Below are 16,604 nucleotides of genomic sequence, written 5' to 3'. Positions count from 1 at the left end.
GTGTATGGAATGAGCTGCCAGAGGAAGTGGTGAAGGCTGGTAAAACTGCAACATTTAAAAGGCATTTGGATGGGTATATGAATAGGAAGGGTTTGGAGAGATATGGGCCGGGACTAGATTGGGTTGGGATATCTGGTCGGCATGGATGGGTTGGACCGAAGGGTCTGTTTCCGTTCTGTACATCTCTATGACTCAATAAGTATGGACAGAAGCATGCTGGTCAGCCCTTTGAGCATGCTCTGCCATTCATAGGATCATGGCTGATTCAACATTCCTCATGTCCACTTTCCTGCCCTTTCCCCATAAACCTTGATTACCCTAATGATGAAGAATATATAGTTCTCAGCCTTAAGTTTACACAAGGACTCTATCTCCACAGCTGCCTGTGACAAGGAATTCCCCCAAAGACACACAACCCTCTGATAGAAGATATTCATCCTAATCCAGTCTTCAAGTGGCCCTGCTTTATTCTGAGACTATGCCCTCTGGTCCTTGACCATCCCATGAGGGAAAACATCTTCTCAGCAATTACCCTGTCAAGCTCCTTAAGGATCCTATATGTTTTAATGAGATCACCTCACATTTTTCTCATCTCCAGTAAGTAAATCCCAACCTCTTTAGCCTTTGCTCAAGATATTCTCTCCATACCATGGATCATCCTAGTGAACATTTAAGCTCTGCCACTTCCAGTCATATAGATGTGAAACTGACAACATAGGATAGCATGACCACTGAATCTATTCAGCTATTTGGTGAAACTAGCAACCCAATTCAAGGATACAAGGCACAACAATACAGGTTGTAGAGAAATACCAGACCGGTTTACTGCAGACCTTACCCTGTGCCTATTCTCTAAGGGAGAAACTAAGGCAAGTTTTGAAAAGACTAGAGACAGACAATATGATCGCAAAAGTTGAACAGAGAAATTGAGTTACTCCCATAGTGTAGTGCAAAAGGCAGATGGTACTGTAAGAATATGTGGCTGTGATTCGGGGATTCAGCAAGCCTATGCATTCTGAATGCAGTGGCAATGTGCTAAAGGGCAAGGCAAAGCAGAGAGCATCTACGTAAGCTCAAAGTGAGCGAGCGCTAAAAAAGCAAGCTAAGAGACCTGAGATACATCAAGTGTGTTAGTGTCCCCATGTGCACAATGACCCAATAGTATTGTAATAGAAGGTGTCAGAGAATTCCAAAGTTGTACATTGAAGTGCTGTAGTGTATTCTGAGGTCAACCATGATGATGTGATGAGGCTGGTGTTTTGCCAGCATCAACTTCTGTGAATGAAGGGTCGAGGCTGTCACTGAAAATGAAATGTTGGCGAATGGAGATGCAGATGGACACCTGGAGCCAGAGCCCTTAGTGGCAAGAAAGACTCACAAACCTTTGAGAGAGGAATTTCCACCTCATCTCAGTCTTAAATTGGTGCCCCTTAATTCTGAGATTATGCCCTCAGGTCCTAGCCTCTCCCATAAGAGGAAACATCCTCTCATCATTTACCCTGTCAAGCCCCTTTAGAAGAAGAAAGTGAGGGCTGCAGATGCTGGAGATCAGAGCTGAAAATGTGTTGCTGGAAAAGCGCAGCAGGTCAGGCAGCATCCAAGGAACAGGAGAATCGACGTTTCGGGCATAAGCCCTTCTTCAGGAATGAGGAAGCCCCTTTAGAATCCTAAATGTTTCAATGAGATCACCTTTCATTCTTCTAATTTTCAGTCGGAGAATTATTTCCCTGAGCATCTTATTGTAGTCTCCACCTTTAATGCCTATACTGATGGTCAAAATTATTTTGGTTTGCCTTCTCAAATCCTGTATAAGTTTGCACAAGCTGTATCTGAATATTCTGAAACTTCTACCTGTAGGTCTCAGGGACAACTTGTATTCACTGAGAATAGTCTTTTTTTTAACGATTTTCTAATCTATAGCAGCCTCCTCAGAAAGGAAGGTATAAACCTCACATCCTCTGACCATTTTGGACAAACAGTTTTCAGTTTTCTTTTGACCACCTCAATTGCTTAGCTGTCTTTCAAAAAACTAAAGCTTACCTCAGCATCTCTTTCATAAAAACTTGGGGGGGGTGGGGGGGGAACTGGCAAAAATTTTAACAACCCCCACCACTGGTCTTGGATTAGACACTGATCATTCTTCATCAGAATATTTCTGTAGCCAGAGGCCTCCTTTTTTTCATTTCCAGCCTTTTTAAGTAAATATTCCCTCTCTCATTATCTCTCCCATCTCTCTTTTTGCCATTCGTTATCCCTTTGCAATTCTAGTTTCAGCTTCTCATTTTTTTCCTTTTCCTCCTTCTGAAGTGCTCTTTCCTTTTATTTGTCCTCTCACAAAAGTGCTTCTCTTTCAATTTCAAGATTTTTCTTTTATGTTTCTCTTTCTTTACCAAGCTCAGGTTTTTTCATTTCATATTCATATTGAAGCTCTTTCCTGTGAAACTGAATTTCTGATAATCCAATTGAAACACCAAGTAGATTGTCTTCCTTCTATTCCAATTTCAAAAGCTGTGCTATTATCCCAAATATGCTTGCTTCCCTAACCTCCTGCTTTTAATTCTAACTTCAGGTTGTCCACCAATTCTAAAATGCTAGCCTAGGTTATTGTTTATAAATCACTCGGATAAATCTTCCAACTGCTAAAGTCATTTTGGTTTAATAGTGCACAAGAAACATAGCTTTGTTTCTTTTATCTTTCTCGAATTACTGTTACTCTATTTCCAATTAAACATTGTCAGTGTTGCATTTCCTGCTGGAGTCCTGACTTTCATGTTATGACCAAGGCTGGAGGAATGCACAGCTTCTCACTTATCCAACTATACCTTGGGTCACAACATAAAGTTAATTATTTTATCCAGTTCCTGAAAAGGCAATTTTATGCTCTTTCTCAATATTAGATTTAGAATAAAGTGAGCCATTAATCAGGATCCTTTAATCAAGACAAATTTATTGGTTTATTATAAAATAGATGCAGAAATGGTTAACACACACAGCTTACAATATGAAAATATAAATGTCTATCTCTCCTAATAACCCAAAACATAAAACACACACAAACCATATCAGGTAAAGGAAACAAAATGGATTTCTCTCTGCAGAGATGTAATTCAGGGGAAAAAAATACTTTTGACTGATAACCATTAGTTCTGGAACACAAAAAGTATAAGGTTTGACAGATTGATATGGCTGTTGATCTGTTGTTCTGGCACAAAAAGACCAGTGTTGCTGAACAAGTAGTTGTCATGGGACCCTTTACAGCCACAGCCATTCAGGATATTTCAACAAACTCTTTCAAAGGCTTTTCATACCAAATCAGCTGAACCAGTTATGACACTCGACCCACAACAAGTATCTTTCCAGGAACAGGAACAGGAAAGCTAAACTGGAAAGCTTCTCTGCTTCAGTAGGCTAGTCACTAACTACAACAAACAATATTTAAAGCAGACACTGCAACCTGACAGTCATAAACCCAAGCAGGGATCTCCAATAAATAAGTAGTTATTATAAGAACACCTTGTTAAAGAAAAGTTCCAAGGTACTTTAATTGACCTGCATTTTAAAAAAATCCAGGTTTCCACAATTCAGCAAACTCAAGTCTACAAAAACTATTAAATATAAAGCCTCCATAACAGAGGGTCAACAGTTGGTGGTGAACATTTTCAATGCATTTTATGCGCAAGGAAGTAAGTTGTCAGGTGATAATGGTTGTGTTATGCAGAGGGCCAGAATTGTAATTCTGGAAAGGTACAGAACACGGTTGCTTTGTGACCATTGTGATCAACACGAAGGGATGAGTTGTCAAAGAGTCCAGCAAGAAGCTACCTTTGGTGGGCAGGGTTATATAAGAACATAGAAGATGTAGTAAAACAACATCGAATATGTCAAGCTGCAGAAAAGAAACTGCCATTGGTACCTTTGCTGCCATGGAATTAGCCAGCTGGAGTGTGGCAGAGGCTGCACATTGACATTGCAAACTTTGAAGGACAACAGCTGTTCTTTGCGGTAGATTGTCACTCAGAGTGGATTGAGAGATTTCCAATAAATCAAAATTCAAAACTCTAGATATTTTGTATAGTTCAATTGTTGCATATAGATTATCAAGTCTGAGAACAAAGTTAATGTTAGAAAGTTTGGGTTAAGGATTCTCTTAAGAATAGGAAATGACTGGTTAAGTTAGATTTTTAAATGAATTTTAAAAAAGGAATACATGTTAAGTTAGGTTTGGAAATCAATGAAAAATATTGACATTATGTTGTATGGAATTTTGAACATTATGTAATGTATTCTTTGAGGAGGGGTGAGTGCAATAGCACCCTCCTGTGGACGTTTATGCATTTATGCTTTCTTAAGTGATTCTAGAATTACCCAGCTTTTGATGAGTCTTGATTTCAAATGTGCTGTGTCCTATGTCTGTCCTGCAAAGATATCACATAATACCTTTCCTCTGAAAAGAACATGTAACAAACTAGAGCTTTGAACATATTTATTGTTGGAATGAATTCGAGTATATATAAACAGAAATTTTTTTGTCTTTGGAGTAAGATATCTCTATTTTTAGCTGCTAAAGCAGGCAAGTAATAAATACTTTTAAAGATATAGGGACAAGTCAATTGTTGATGGTGACAGATGATGGGAGATTTCCCTCTAGAAGGTTTGCCACATGAAAATGTGTTGATGCAGTGTACTAAGTGAGATTAATTTCTCCATGGCATAAAGTTAATATGAATTGCTTTAATTTCTGATAGTTGAGAGATTGTGTCTTAGGTTATGGTTTTTTTAATGTTGGGAAATATACTAGCAAGAGATAAAGTATTTCCATCTGCAGAAGAGAACAGTAATAATGCATAAATGAGGGGTGAGGTTATCAATTTTATGTTCTGACATTAATAAGGAATACTGGTTCTACAGTTGCTTAATATTTAAACAATGTTAATTTTCGTTTGTTTGTTACAGTATAAGTCGAAATTTTGTCATGTGATTCCATTATGTCAGACACTGAGAATTCAAGTCTCTTTTCAAATTTATTGGTTTCTAAGAAATTTGAATCTCTGTGCCTGCATTATTCATTTTTTCAGTTCAAAATTTAGTGAAAAATTCCAACCATTAGGAGGATTTCTGACCAGGATAAAGACCTTTGAAGATCCTAATAGACTGAAATCAAAGACAAGGAGAGAATAAATGATATAATCAGTTAACTCCTTGAAACATCCATCGGAAAGATTATGGCATGAGGTTGCTCAGAGCTTCTTCTGCTGCACAATCAGCTTTGACAGAACCTGGTAAAGATGGACTAAGAACATTTAACCCTTTAAGTAATATCCCTTCTCTGGACAGAAATAATCCACATGGACGAAAGGCTTTGTGTATCAGCAAAATGATGATTCTATATAGTTTTGAAGTCATTAAAACAAATATGTTAGTGATGGTGTATGATCATTCTCACATGGTACTAAAGAAAAAAACTTATGACCTGCATGACATCTTTGTGGGTCAAGGAAGCTTCAATGTAGGGGAGTTATAGAGAACTTGGCTAAAGTTGTACAGTAATCCATTTTAAAAGGCGATAAATCTACATCTGCAACTGAAACCTGTTAGTTTTGAATCAACAGCTAGCAATATAGTGACATAACTCAAGAGGAAACATGAGAATTATCAGACAATAATATTTAAATGAAAAGCAAACAATAGTTTAGAATTGTTTGTACCTGACTAACTTCCTTTATTTGTTTGAAGAAATAACAGGATGATATAACATAAGCCAGAATCTTTTGATAACCTTCCTCAGGAAAGGTAGTTACAAAAGTTGAAAGTAGTAGCTCTTCAAAGTAAATATGGATGAGAGGTTTTCTGAAGAAAGCAGTGAAAATGAGCCCAGGAAAAAGGGACAAGGTAGTACATGTTTAGTGGAATACCTCAGCAATACTAATAATTAATTCTTTCCAATTAATTATTGATTAATTCAGAAACAGAATGTAATCTCATAAATTTCACAGGTGATATTGGATGAATTGGGCAGCCAATATGAGGATGAGCATTGTCAGTTATTCTATAATGTGGTAGTTGCATTCTTGTGCAACCCCGTGTTGTAGAAAAATTGCGCTTTAGAAACTGCGCTTAAAGTGTTGATGATGTAATCGCATTACAGCCAACACACGATTTAAAAGTTTGTGCTTTAGAAACAGCATCCCAAATTCGTCAATCGCATTATAGTGAATTCACGTTGATGAAATGCTTGTTCTAGCAGAACAATCTTTACAGTATAATTAACCAGATTAAATTTGTGCTTTTTGACAGTTCACTGGCAGGTGAAACTTGTTATGGGTGCCTAAAAGAAACTGCAATTTGGAACTGAAATGGCTGCCGCATGCAAACTTTGGTGCAGTTAAAATAAAAATGAAACTAAAAATGATCTGGGAGTTGACAGTGAAGTTACCATTTAATAGGTTACACTTTTTCTTCTTTATTTGGTCTTGGATGACACAGTGAAGATGATATTGATTATCCATCCTTGGTTGCCCTGAGAGGATATTTGTGATCTTTTCTTTGAACCATCACAGTGCTCGTCATGGTAGCTTCTCCCAATGAACACATCTATATTTTTTCTAGAATACTGATCTATCAGTTGCAGAGGAATTGCAAGATACAATGGAATTCTGCCATAATATGGTTAAATGCACCGTAAATTTGCTCATAGTGTGGAGCTCTCTTGGCTTCCATAAGAATTAATTATTTACCTAAATTTATTATTTAAATTTATTTAATCAATTCTTTATTTAAATTTATTATTTAAATCTTCACTTTGCTCTTAAAAATAAAAGAAAATCAGAGATTCCTTAGTAACAAGGTCCAGCTGTGATGCCATTTCATTTTTGGAAACAAACATAATTCTCATAATGTTTTTCTATAGTATTGTCTTTGATTTGGAACCGATCAAGGAGATGAAAATATTCTAATATTGCAACCTGGTCATCCTTCAGTTACAAATGTAGTGCTTGTAAGATGGTCATGTTTAATTGTCCTTTTTTAAGTTAAAGAAAAACAGAATGTTACGAAGAAGGGGTTGATGTGAAGTTGCATTGGACTTTGTCTAATGACTAATCGTGGTTACAATCATGACACAGGACTGAGGTTAAGATTTAATGAACCCATGTGCCATATTTCACACTTGGAAACAAAGGTGGGAGACTTTCTGTCTTACATTTCTTTGGACAGAAAGAGAAACAGAGAGTGGTCTCACAGGCAGAAAAATCTGCAGATTGGATAAGGCAGCAGAGGACTCTCTGCAAGCTACCAAGCAGATCACAGGAGAAAAAACAGTCTCCTGTCAGAGAGATGCTGCCCGTAGCATTCTAAAAACTCTGGCAAATTTGCCAAGGTGAAGTCATAAGGAGAAATCATTGAATTGGATCTCACTGCTAGCAGTTGGTTGAGGAAATCTCTAAAAACTGAGGTTCGGATCTTTTGGTGGTAGCTTGATGTCATGAATTGGCTAAACAGGAAGAGGTGAATACTTTAGAAGTTGGAAATAAGTGGGGGTTGTTTCCTAAAAAGTCTGTAACTCTCAGGAAAGCATGCTGTATGTGGCATGGGGTTTTCGGTCATGTTGAGATATTAACCAAGGTTATCATTTCTGTAGTTTAGTGTAACAAGTGGCACTGAGGTAGAGTCCCTACTCTTTTTAATATCTCTGAACAGATTGATTAGGAAAAAATAGGTTAAATTAAAGAAAAGGTAGAGACCTTTCCACACAAAATAATAAGCAGACCTAGGTAGGAGCCCTCTTGTGGCGCAGTGGTAATGTCCCTACCCCTGGAACTGGGTTCAAGTCCCACCTATTCCAGAGGTGTGTAATAACATCTGAACAGACCAATTAGGAAAATAGGTTAATTTTTAAAAAAATAAGCAGACCCAGGGATGGGTCTGCAGAACTAACTGTCCCAGACTGAGACTATCCTATGTATGCCACAAATGGTAGCTCTGTTTGACTGTTCAGCAATAAGTGATGTTTCTCTCCAGTCAGGCATCCTGAGTTAATACAGTTACGTCATTGAATGTAACTGTGATTAGGCTGTGATTAGATTGTCTCTTACTGGAAATGGTCATTTCCTGATAAAATTCACAACTAATCTTGGAGGAACTGTTGGGCGAAGTTCACAGCACAGAATCAGATAAGTTAATTGTTGTTTTAAGTATGTCCAAGAGAAAGGCTGTATTAGTGAGTACAGTGGGTTCTTTCTTGATTATATGTTTTTGGAGATAAGTCTTAAACTTAAAATATAAGCCATAGCTATTAATTTAACCTGGGGCAGTGTTTGTAGAGGAATAAGATGGCGTTATTTTGTGGGTCTGTAGATTGTGAAGGAGCAAAAATGGCCTTTGCAGTGATATGTACTTCTTGTCAGATGTAGGAGTTTAAAGAGAGTTTAAGGGTTACTGCGGATTATATCTGCCATAAATGCTGTTGGATGCGAATCTTATCAGATCGAGTGGATCGATTGGAGAGACAGATAGAATCGATGAGGAATTTGCAACAGCAACAGTATGTGATGGATGGCAGTTATAGGAAGGCGGGTTAGTTTCAGATACAGTCACATAGATGGGTTATCTCCAGGAAGGGTAAGAGAGGTAGGCAGCTAGTGCAGGAGTCTTTTGTGGATATACCCATTTCAAACAGGTATGCTGTTTTGGAAAATGTAGGGGTGATGGATTCTCAGGGGAACGTAGCAAAACAGCCAAGTTTCTGGTATTGAGACTGGTTCTAATGCAACGAGGGGTACGTCGGCTTCCAAGAGATCAATTGTGTTAGGGGATTCTGTAGTCCGAGGTAGAGACAGACGTTTCTGTGGCCAGCAGAGAAAAAGCAGAATGGTATGTTGTTTCCCTGGTGCCAGTAACAAGGATGTCTCAGAGAGGGTGCAGAATGTTCTCACGGGGGAGAGGGGCCAGCAAGAGGTCATTGTCCACATTGGAACCAATGACATAGGAAGGGAAAAGGTTGAGATTCTGAAGGGAGATTACAGAGAGTTAGGCAGAAATTTACAAAAGGAGGTCCTCAAGGGTAGTAATATCTGGATTAGTCCCGGTGCTACGAGCTAGTGAGGGCAAGAAGAGGAGGACAGAGTAGTTGAATGCATGGCTGAGGAGCTGGTGTATGGGAGAAGGATTCACATTTTTGGATCATTGGAATCTCTTTTGGGGTAGAAGTGACCTGTACAAGAAGGACGGATTGCATCTAAAATGGAAGCGGGCTAATATACTGGCAGGGAAATTTGCTAGAACTGCTTGGGAGGATTTAAACTAGTAAGGTGGGGGATGGAACCCAGGCAGATAGTGAGGAAAGAGATCAATCTGAGACGGGTACAGCTGAGAACAGAAGTGAGTCAAACAATCAGGGCAGGCAGGGACAAGGTAGGACTAATAAATTAAACTGCATTTATTTCAATGCAAGAGGCCTAACAGGGAAGGCAGATGAACTCAGGGCATGGTTAGGAACATGGGACTGGGATATCATAGCAATTCCAGAAACATGGCTCAGGGATGAGCAGGACTGGCAGCTTAATGTTCCAGGATACAAATCTACAGGAAGGATAGAAAGGGAGGCAAGAGAGGAGGGGGTGTGGCATTTTTGATAAGGGATAGCACTACAGCTATGCTGAGGGAGGATATTTCCGGAAATACATTCAGGAAAGTGATTTGGGTGGAACTGAGAAATAAGAAAGGGATGATCATATTATTGGGATTGTATTATAGACCCCCCAATAGTCAGAGGGAAATTGAGAAACCAATTTGTAAGGAGATCTCAGCTATCTGTAAGAATAATAGGGTAGTTATAGTAGGGGATTTTAACTTTCCAAACATCTACTGGGACTGCCATAGTGTTAAAGGTTTAGATGGAGGGGAATTTCTTAAGTGTGTCCAAGACAATTTTCTGATTCAGTATGTGGATGTACCGACTAGAGAAGGCGTTTGGTATGCTTTCCTTTATTGGTCAGAGTATTGAGTACAGAAGTTGGGAGGTCATGTTGCGGCTGTACAGGACATTGGTTAGGCCACTGTTGGACTATTGCGTGCAATTCTGGTCTCCTTCCTATCGGAAAGATGTTGTGAAACTTGAAAGGGTTCAGAAAAGATTTACAAGGATGTTGCCAGGGTTGGAGGATCTGAGCTACAGGGAGAGGCTGAACAAGCTTCGGCTGTTTTCCCTGGAGTGTCGGAGGCTGAGGGGCGACCTTATAGAGGTTTACAAAATTATGAGAGGCATGGATAGGATAAATAGGCAAAGTCTTTTCCCTGGGGTTGGGGAGTCCAGAACTAGAGGGCATAGGTTTAGGGTGAGAGGGGAAAGATATAAACGAGACCTAAGGGGCAACTTTTTCACGCAGAGGGTGGTATGTGTATGGAATGAGCTGCCAGAGAAAGTGGTGTAGTCTGGTACAATTGCAACATTTAAGAGGCATTTGGATGGGTATATGAATAGGAAGGGTTTGGAGGGATACGGGCCGGGTGCTGGCAGGTGGGACTAGATTGGGTTGGGATATCTGGTTGGCATGGACGGGTTGGACCGAAGGGTCTTTTTCCATGCTGTACATCTCTATGACTCTATGTTGGCGAGCATCCATACTTCAGACTTTATATTGGAGTTGAAGATGGTTGTGTCTAGGACGTTACACAGAGGAACTCCTGCAGGGATGTCTCTGAACTGAGATAACTAACCTCCAACAACCATAGATATCTTCCTACATGCCAGATATGACTACTCATTAGAGAGTTTACCCCAATTCCCATTGACTTCAGTTTTGCTAAGGCTCCTTGATGCCAAAATTGGACAAATATGACCTTAAGGTCAAGGACTGTCACTCTCACCTCACTGTGGGAATCCAGCTCTTTTGTTCATGTTTGAACCAAGACTGTAATGAAGTCAAGAGCTGATTGGCTCTGGCACAATCCAAACTAGCCATCTGTGAACAGGTTTTTACTGAGCAGATGCTGCGTATAGCAATGTTGATGACACCTTCCATCATTTTACTGATGATCGAGAGTGGACTGATGGGGTGGTAATTGACTGTTGGATTTGTTTTCTTTTTTGTATACAGGACATACCTGGACAATTGTCAGGTAGATGCCAGTACTAACTGCACTGGAAAAGCTTGGCGAGGGGTGCAGCAAGCTCTGGAGCCCAAGTTTTCAGTACTATTGATGGAATGTTTGTCAGACCCCATAGCCTTTTCAGTAAACAGTGCCTTAAATCGTACTGTCATGTAGAGTGAATCAAATTGTCTGAAGGCTGGACTCTGTAATGCAGGAACCTCTGGAGGAAGCTGAGATGGATCATCTGTTTGACACTGCTGGCTGATGATTGTTGCAAACACGTCAGCATTTTGTAATACTGAGCTCTTCCATCATTTGGGGTGGCAATGGTTGTGGTGCCCCCTCTTACAGTGAGTTGGTTAATTATCCACCACCATCATAACTGATTGCGGCAGGTCTCTAGAGGAGAGGTCTGATCCATTGGTTGTGAAATCACTTAGCACTGTGGATCATTTGCTACTTAAACTCGTTTGCAAGTAGGCGAATGTGAGGGCTGCCGATGCTGGAGATCAGAGTCAAGATTAGAGTGGTGCTGGAAAAGCACGGCAGGTCAGGCAGCATCGGAGGAGCAGGAACATCGAAGTTTCGAGCAAAAGCGTCGATTTTCCTGCTCCTCGGATGCTGCCTGATCTACTGTGCTTTTCCAGCACCATTCTAATCTTGCCTCTGGTTTGCAAGTAGCTCCGTTTTGTCGCTTCATCAGTTTGACCCGCCATTTTAAGTTTGCCTCATGCTGCTCTTGGTCACTATATATATATATATATCCTGGATGTTTTGGTAGTTTCATTAATGAGAATGGATTGCGTTCATCTTGGTGTGATTGGAAAGGATCTTCATGTAACTCTCGTATGAAGCAGCAGTTTGGTCGGAGGGAGAATGTCCTTGGGTTGCTGTGATTGACAAGCAACTGATTGTCTATTTCCTCTTGTGTCAGGTACCATTCCGACCACTGAAGAGTATTTAATTTCAGTTGACCATTCCCACACTTCGGTGTTACAAATGCTATTTAGAGTTCTGCCCAGTCAAGGAGAGCTACTTTCACCGGTCCTTGAGCGTTTAGCTCTTTCGTACACATTTGAATCAGGTAGTGATGTGGTCTGGAGCCCAGTGGCGTTTACGAAATCAGAACTGAATGTCGGTCAGTGGGCTTTGTTCGATGGCACCACTGAGCCAGAACAAAGTACAAAAAAAGAGCAGGAGTAAGGTCAAACCCGAACTGGTAGCGTAAAGAGCACGTTCACATCAAAAACTGTCGACATGCAAAGGCGTGGGGAGGGGAGAGGGGTCTTTACTTGATTCGACATTTCAGAAAGGGGGTTGTGGTGAGTGTTGAGGTTTTTGAGGCTGGATAGATGAGTGAAGGTAGGGAAATGACCCCTTCGTGTGTATTTAAGTTTCTGTTGTTATGGAACCCAGTAGATTAGAATGTAACATTCAGAATCTGGATGATTGTCCCATTTTTTTCCTGACAAGGTTGTAAATTCTGATCATCGTCTACTGGATTATGTGTCTGAATGCCGCAAGTTCGTTGCGCTGTTGCAGTAAAATTGGGTAACACTGTACGTTGTGCATACAGATATATCGCAAACACAAGTGGAGCGTTACAAATTTTAATTTAAAACAGTTTGTGAACTGTCAGGATTTCCTGGTGGGAATAGTGTAGCGGGCATTCTTAATTAAATTCATTAACGTCCGGCAAACTGGCTTTGTACATACGCGGTTGCATAGCAATTGGAGCGTTTATTACATTCGGAGATGTCTGCGCTTTGTACATTTTCATTAGAATTGAGATATATTACATACGAATACAACCCCACAGAAAACAGTGGCTTTAACCAGTTCAGTAACAAAAATGAAAATTGAGAAATGAGTAGAATAAGGATGCTTGGATTATGAGCATGTTTTTGTAATGCTGTCAGTTTCAGCTACGGCAAAACCTAAAGCAGCATCAATGAAGCCATGTGATCAGAAAGGTCCATCCTCAGAGAGGGGGATTTTCGACCTTCGTACTTGGAATGAATGTACGTGTTCGATATTGTTTCAAGCCGATATGTAAACTGATTGAAAAACACTCAAAGTCGAGTTTGCGTTTATTTGAATGGTTAAGGCTACGTTCCACCCTTTGGTCTGTCTGTCTTAGGGTGCATAGAAATCCCCACCCCTCGCCACGGTAGATGAGTAACAGGTGCCAGTTAAAGCCTGCTTGATACTTTTGTGTCTGTCAGTTTCACAGAGGGACACGCACACACACACAGATTACAATGAGGAATCGGAATTTAATTCATCATCGGGGATTAAATTGTATCGAGTATTAACAAAATATTTGGGATGTGAAAGGCGCTGAAAATGTGGGTCTCTGGATTCTCATGGTGGATGCCCATTATCTGCCTGGCAGGTAAGAGTTAAACTACGTTTAACTTAGTAAATGCGATGGTACCGCTGGCTCCCGCAAAAAAAAACGATGAATGAACATGGCTGTCCAACGACGGGTTTATCGTTCCTTCCGTACCTTATGTCTGAGATCACCTGCTATTTTGGGGATGTTTCACAATTTACCCGTTAATCCTCTCTCTACCTGCCTACGTTAAATAATGATTGTTCAACTTGTTACTATGCTCTACTATCTCTCGAGTATTTAATTTGAAGATCGACACTTGCTTCAAAGTTATTCCTTTGCCAGAGCTAACGAAACCGTTATACGTACCAAGACCGATTGAATATGTATATTTGAGCAGCATAATATGCTAGTTGATAGCTTCTTACAATTTTCAGCAAAAAGGGACCATTCATTTTAAATTAAAAATCTTAGATATTTTAAATGGCATTTTTCAGTGAGTGACTACAAAAGATTTGAAATCCTAATCACCGGAATACTAGACAATGTGTTATTTTCTAAAACTCAGTACGTGACTCATGCCATTCTTAAGACACGATCGATGTACTGAATCATAGATGGAAAAGACTTGCATTGCGACTATTATACTAGATGAATCCTGTTTTCCCCAAATTAATTATACGTTTGGATCAGAAATTCTGAAGACTGCAACTGAACATGAATAATGAAAACCCGCATCTCGAAATTCTGTGTTTGTTCTCAAGGCCTGATTTTAGCACGTACATTCTCTTACTCAAAATTCCAATTGTAGTCTTAGAACATATTTTTTTAAAATCTAAAATAAAGCTATACAAATGCGTGTGATTGCCTCCGATCAGTTATATTGTTCAACTTTATAACTGATTGGAACAAAGCTTTTGCAGGACTACTGGTATTTTGCTGGAGTTTCTGCTGGAATGGGCTGCAAGTGGAACTGCACATGAGTACAATTGGTTACAAGAATGAAAAGCACAATACCACATTGGCCGTAAATACGAGATAGAAACAGTAAATCCAGGAGAAGAGCAACTTACATGGAGAGAGAAAAACACAGTTAGTGTTTCAGGTCAATGAGCTTTTTATCAGAAATGGAAAAGTTGAAGATGTAATAGGTTATGAGCAAGGAGTGGGTGGAACAAGGACAAAAGAAACCTCTGTGATAGGTTGAAAGTCAGGAGAAATTGAATGACAGCAGAGCTGGTCTTCCAGCCAAAGGAATGGTTTTGGGACAAGGGAGGGAAAAGAAACAAAAGATTTGCCTGGATAAGGTCAGCTGCTGTCTGAAAGTGAAAATAACAAAAAAAAGGGAGTACCTGAATGGCCTCATTCTGTGCCATAATGACAGTATGAAAAGTGAACAGAGCAAGGCTGGGAAGAAACAATTAAATGAAAAAGGACATAAAGAGACTACAAAGGGATATAGATAGGTTAAGTGAGTGGGGAAAAAATTGTCAAATTAAATTTAATGTGGAAAGATGTGAAATTGTCCATTTTGGCAGGAGGAACAAAAAAAATTTATCAGAACAGTGGGAGATTACAGATCTCTGAGGTGGGGAATGATTTGGATGTACTAGTGCTAAAATTTAATATGCAGATACAGCATTTTTTAAAAAAGTTAATAAATTGCTTTCATTTATTGTGAGGAGAATTGAATACAAAAGAAGTGATTTATCTTTCAGCTATAAACAACATTGGTGAGACCACCCCTAGATTATTGTGCCCTGCATTGGTCTCTTTATATAATGTCGGATATACATGTGTTGGAAGAAGTTCAGAAAAAGTTTAGCAGACTTAAGGCTGAAATGGGAGGCCAGTCTTGTGAGGAAAGATTGGAAGGCTAGACTTTTATCTGCTGAAGTTTGGAACAGGAAGAGGAGACTCGGTTGAAATATACAAAATATTGTGGGTCCTTGGTGGGTTGCATGTGGATTGGATGTTTCCACTTATGGGAGAATGTAGAATTAATTTAAAAATAAGGGTTCTCCCATTTGAGATACATTTGAGGAGAAATGCTTTTCTCACAGAAGATTTTGAATTTTTTGAACTCTAACCTTGAATATTTTTTTAAAAGTGTGTGTGTGTGTGGAGGGTGCAATGTTATCAAGGTTAAGTGGAAATGTGAAGTAATCCAATCTTAAACATTAAGAGGACATAAAAAATTGAAACTTTTCATCTTGTATTCATCAAAACTAGGACAGAAAAAAGATACTCAAACAAAAGGACATAATCTTATACAGAATAAGACGAGGGTGCGGATTGGTTGGGCCATCACTGGCATGGAGATGCAACAAGAGCAGTTTACTGTCAATCTTAATTCTCAGACCAGGTAGGTAGATTCTGATTGGTTAGGGCATTGCCATGGGAAAACAGCAGCAACTGGCTGACTCTATAACCTTTATTTTCACAAAGATGTATTGTATATACAAATTTATTTTGCTTACATAAAACAGGGCTCTGATTATTAATACATGTAACTCTGAGCATGCTCAAAGGCTGATGATCTCAATTTGGTTTTTGGTGCAAATCTTAGCACAGATTATTTAATGAATCATTTCTAATCATGGATGTATATTTCTGAGGCTTGCAAGTCAGATTGATTGAGCATAGTTGGAATGCTACCTGCTGTGAATGGTCAATGGGATGTGTTGTTTCATACCAACCAGCAGTCATTGGGACCTGCAGCTTACATACATACAATTTACACAGCTGGCAGTATGCCAATTGAATTTAACCATCCCAAGCTTGCATGCAGCAGAAAATAACAGCCAACAGAAATGATTCTGCTATTGGAAATCAAGTAATAAATAATCTTGACTGTGTGAATAGTTACACTAGAAACCAATTTAAAATCATCAATTAGACTTACAGTCCAGGGAGCTAGGTGATGGCCGAGTGGCATTATCACTGGACTGTTAATCCAGAGACCCAGGAAATGTTCTGGGGACATGGGTTTGAATCCTGCCACAGCAGGGGGGGTGGCGGGGGGAGGAGTTTGACTTCAATTAAAATCTGGGCTTGCATTTGTGTATTCTAGAAGCTACATATATAAGCACACTTACGTAGACAAAAGAAATTTGTACAAACATTACACTTTTTTCCAAAAGAGAGACAAGAAGTCTCTGCTCCATTCTCATGGCAACAC

General features: G+C 39.5%; 1 protein-coding gene across 2 annotated transcripts in view; it reads left to right on the top strand.

Moving 5' to 3' along the window:
* The first annotated feature begins 13,171 nt into the window (after positions 1-13,171).
* The window catches only part of ildr2a (immunoglobulin like domain containing receptor 2a), a 128,099-nt gene continuing 124,666 nt past the window's right edge, over positions 13,172-16,604 (top strand). For both annotated transcript variants that reach the window (XM_043701024.2, XM_043701023.2), the window contains exon 1: positions 13,172-13,483. In XM_043701024.2, the coding sequence (XP_043556959.1) occupies positions 13,435-13,483 (49 nt within the window). In that variant the 5' untranslated portion in view covers positions 13,172-13,434. The remainder of the gene's footprint in view (positions 13,484-16,604) is intronic.

The sequence above is a fragment of the Chiloscyllium plagiosum genome, unplaced genomic scaffold (assembly GCF_037043375.1).
Source record: "Chiloscyllium plagiosum isolate Xiang-an unplaced genomic scaffold, Cpla_swu_hap1 HiC_scaffold_12, whole genome shotgun sequence".
Taxonomy (NCBI): domain Eukaryota; kingdom Metazoa; phylum Chordata; class Chondrichthyes; order Orectolobiformes; family Hemiscylliidae; genus Chiloscyllium; species Chiloscyllium plagiosum.
Note: the sequence above shows the minus strand (reverse complement) of the source record. Positions and strands in the feature narration are given on the sequence as shown.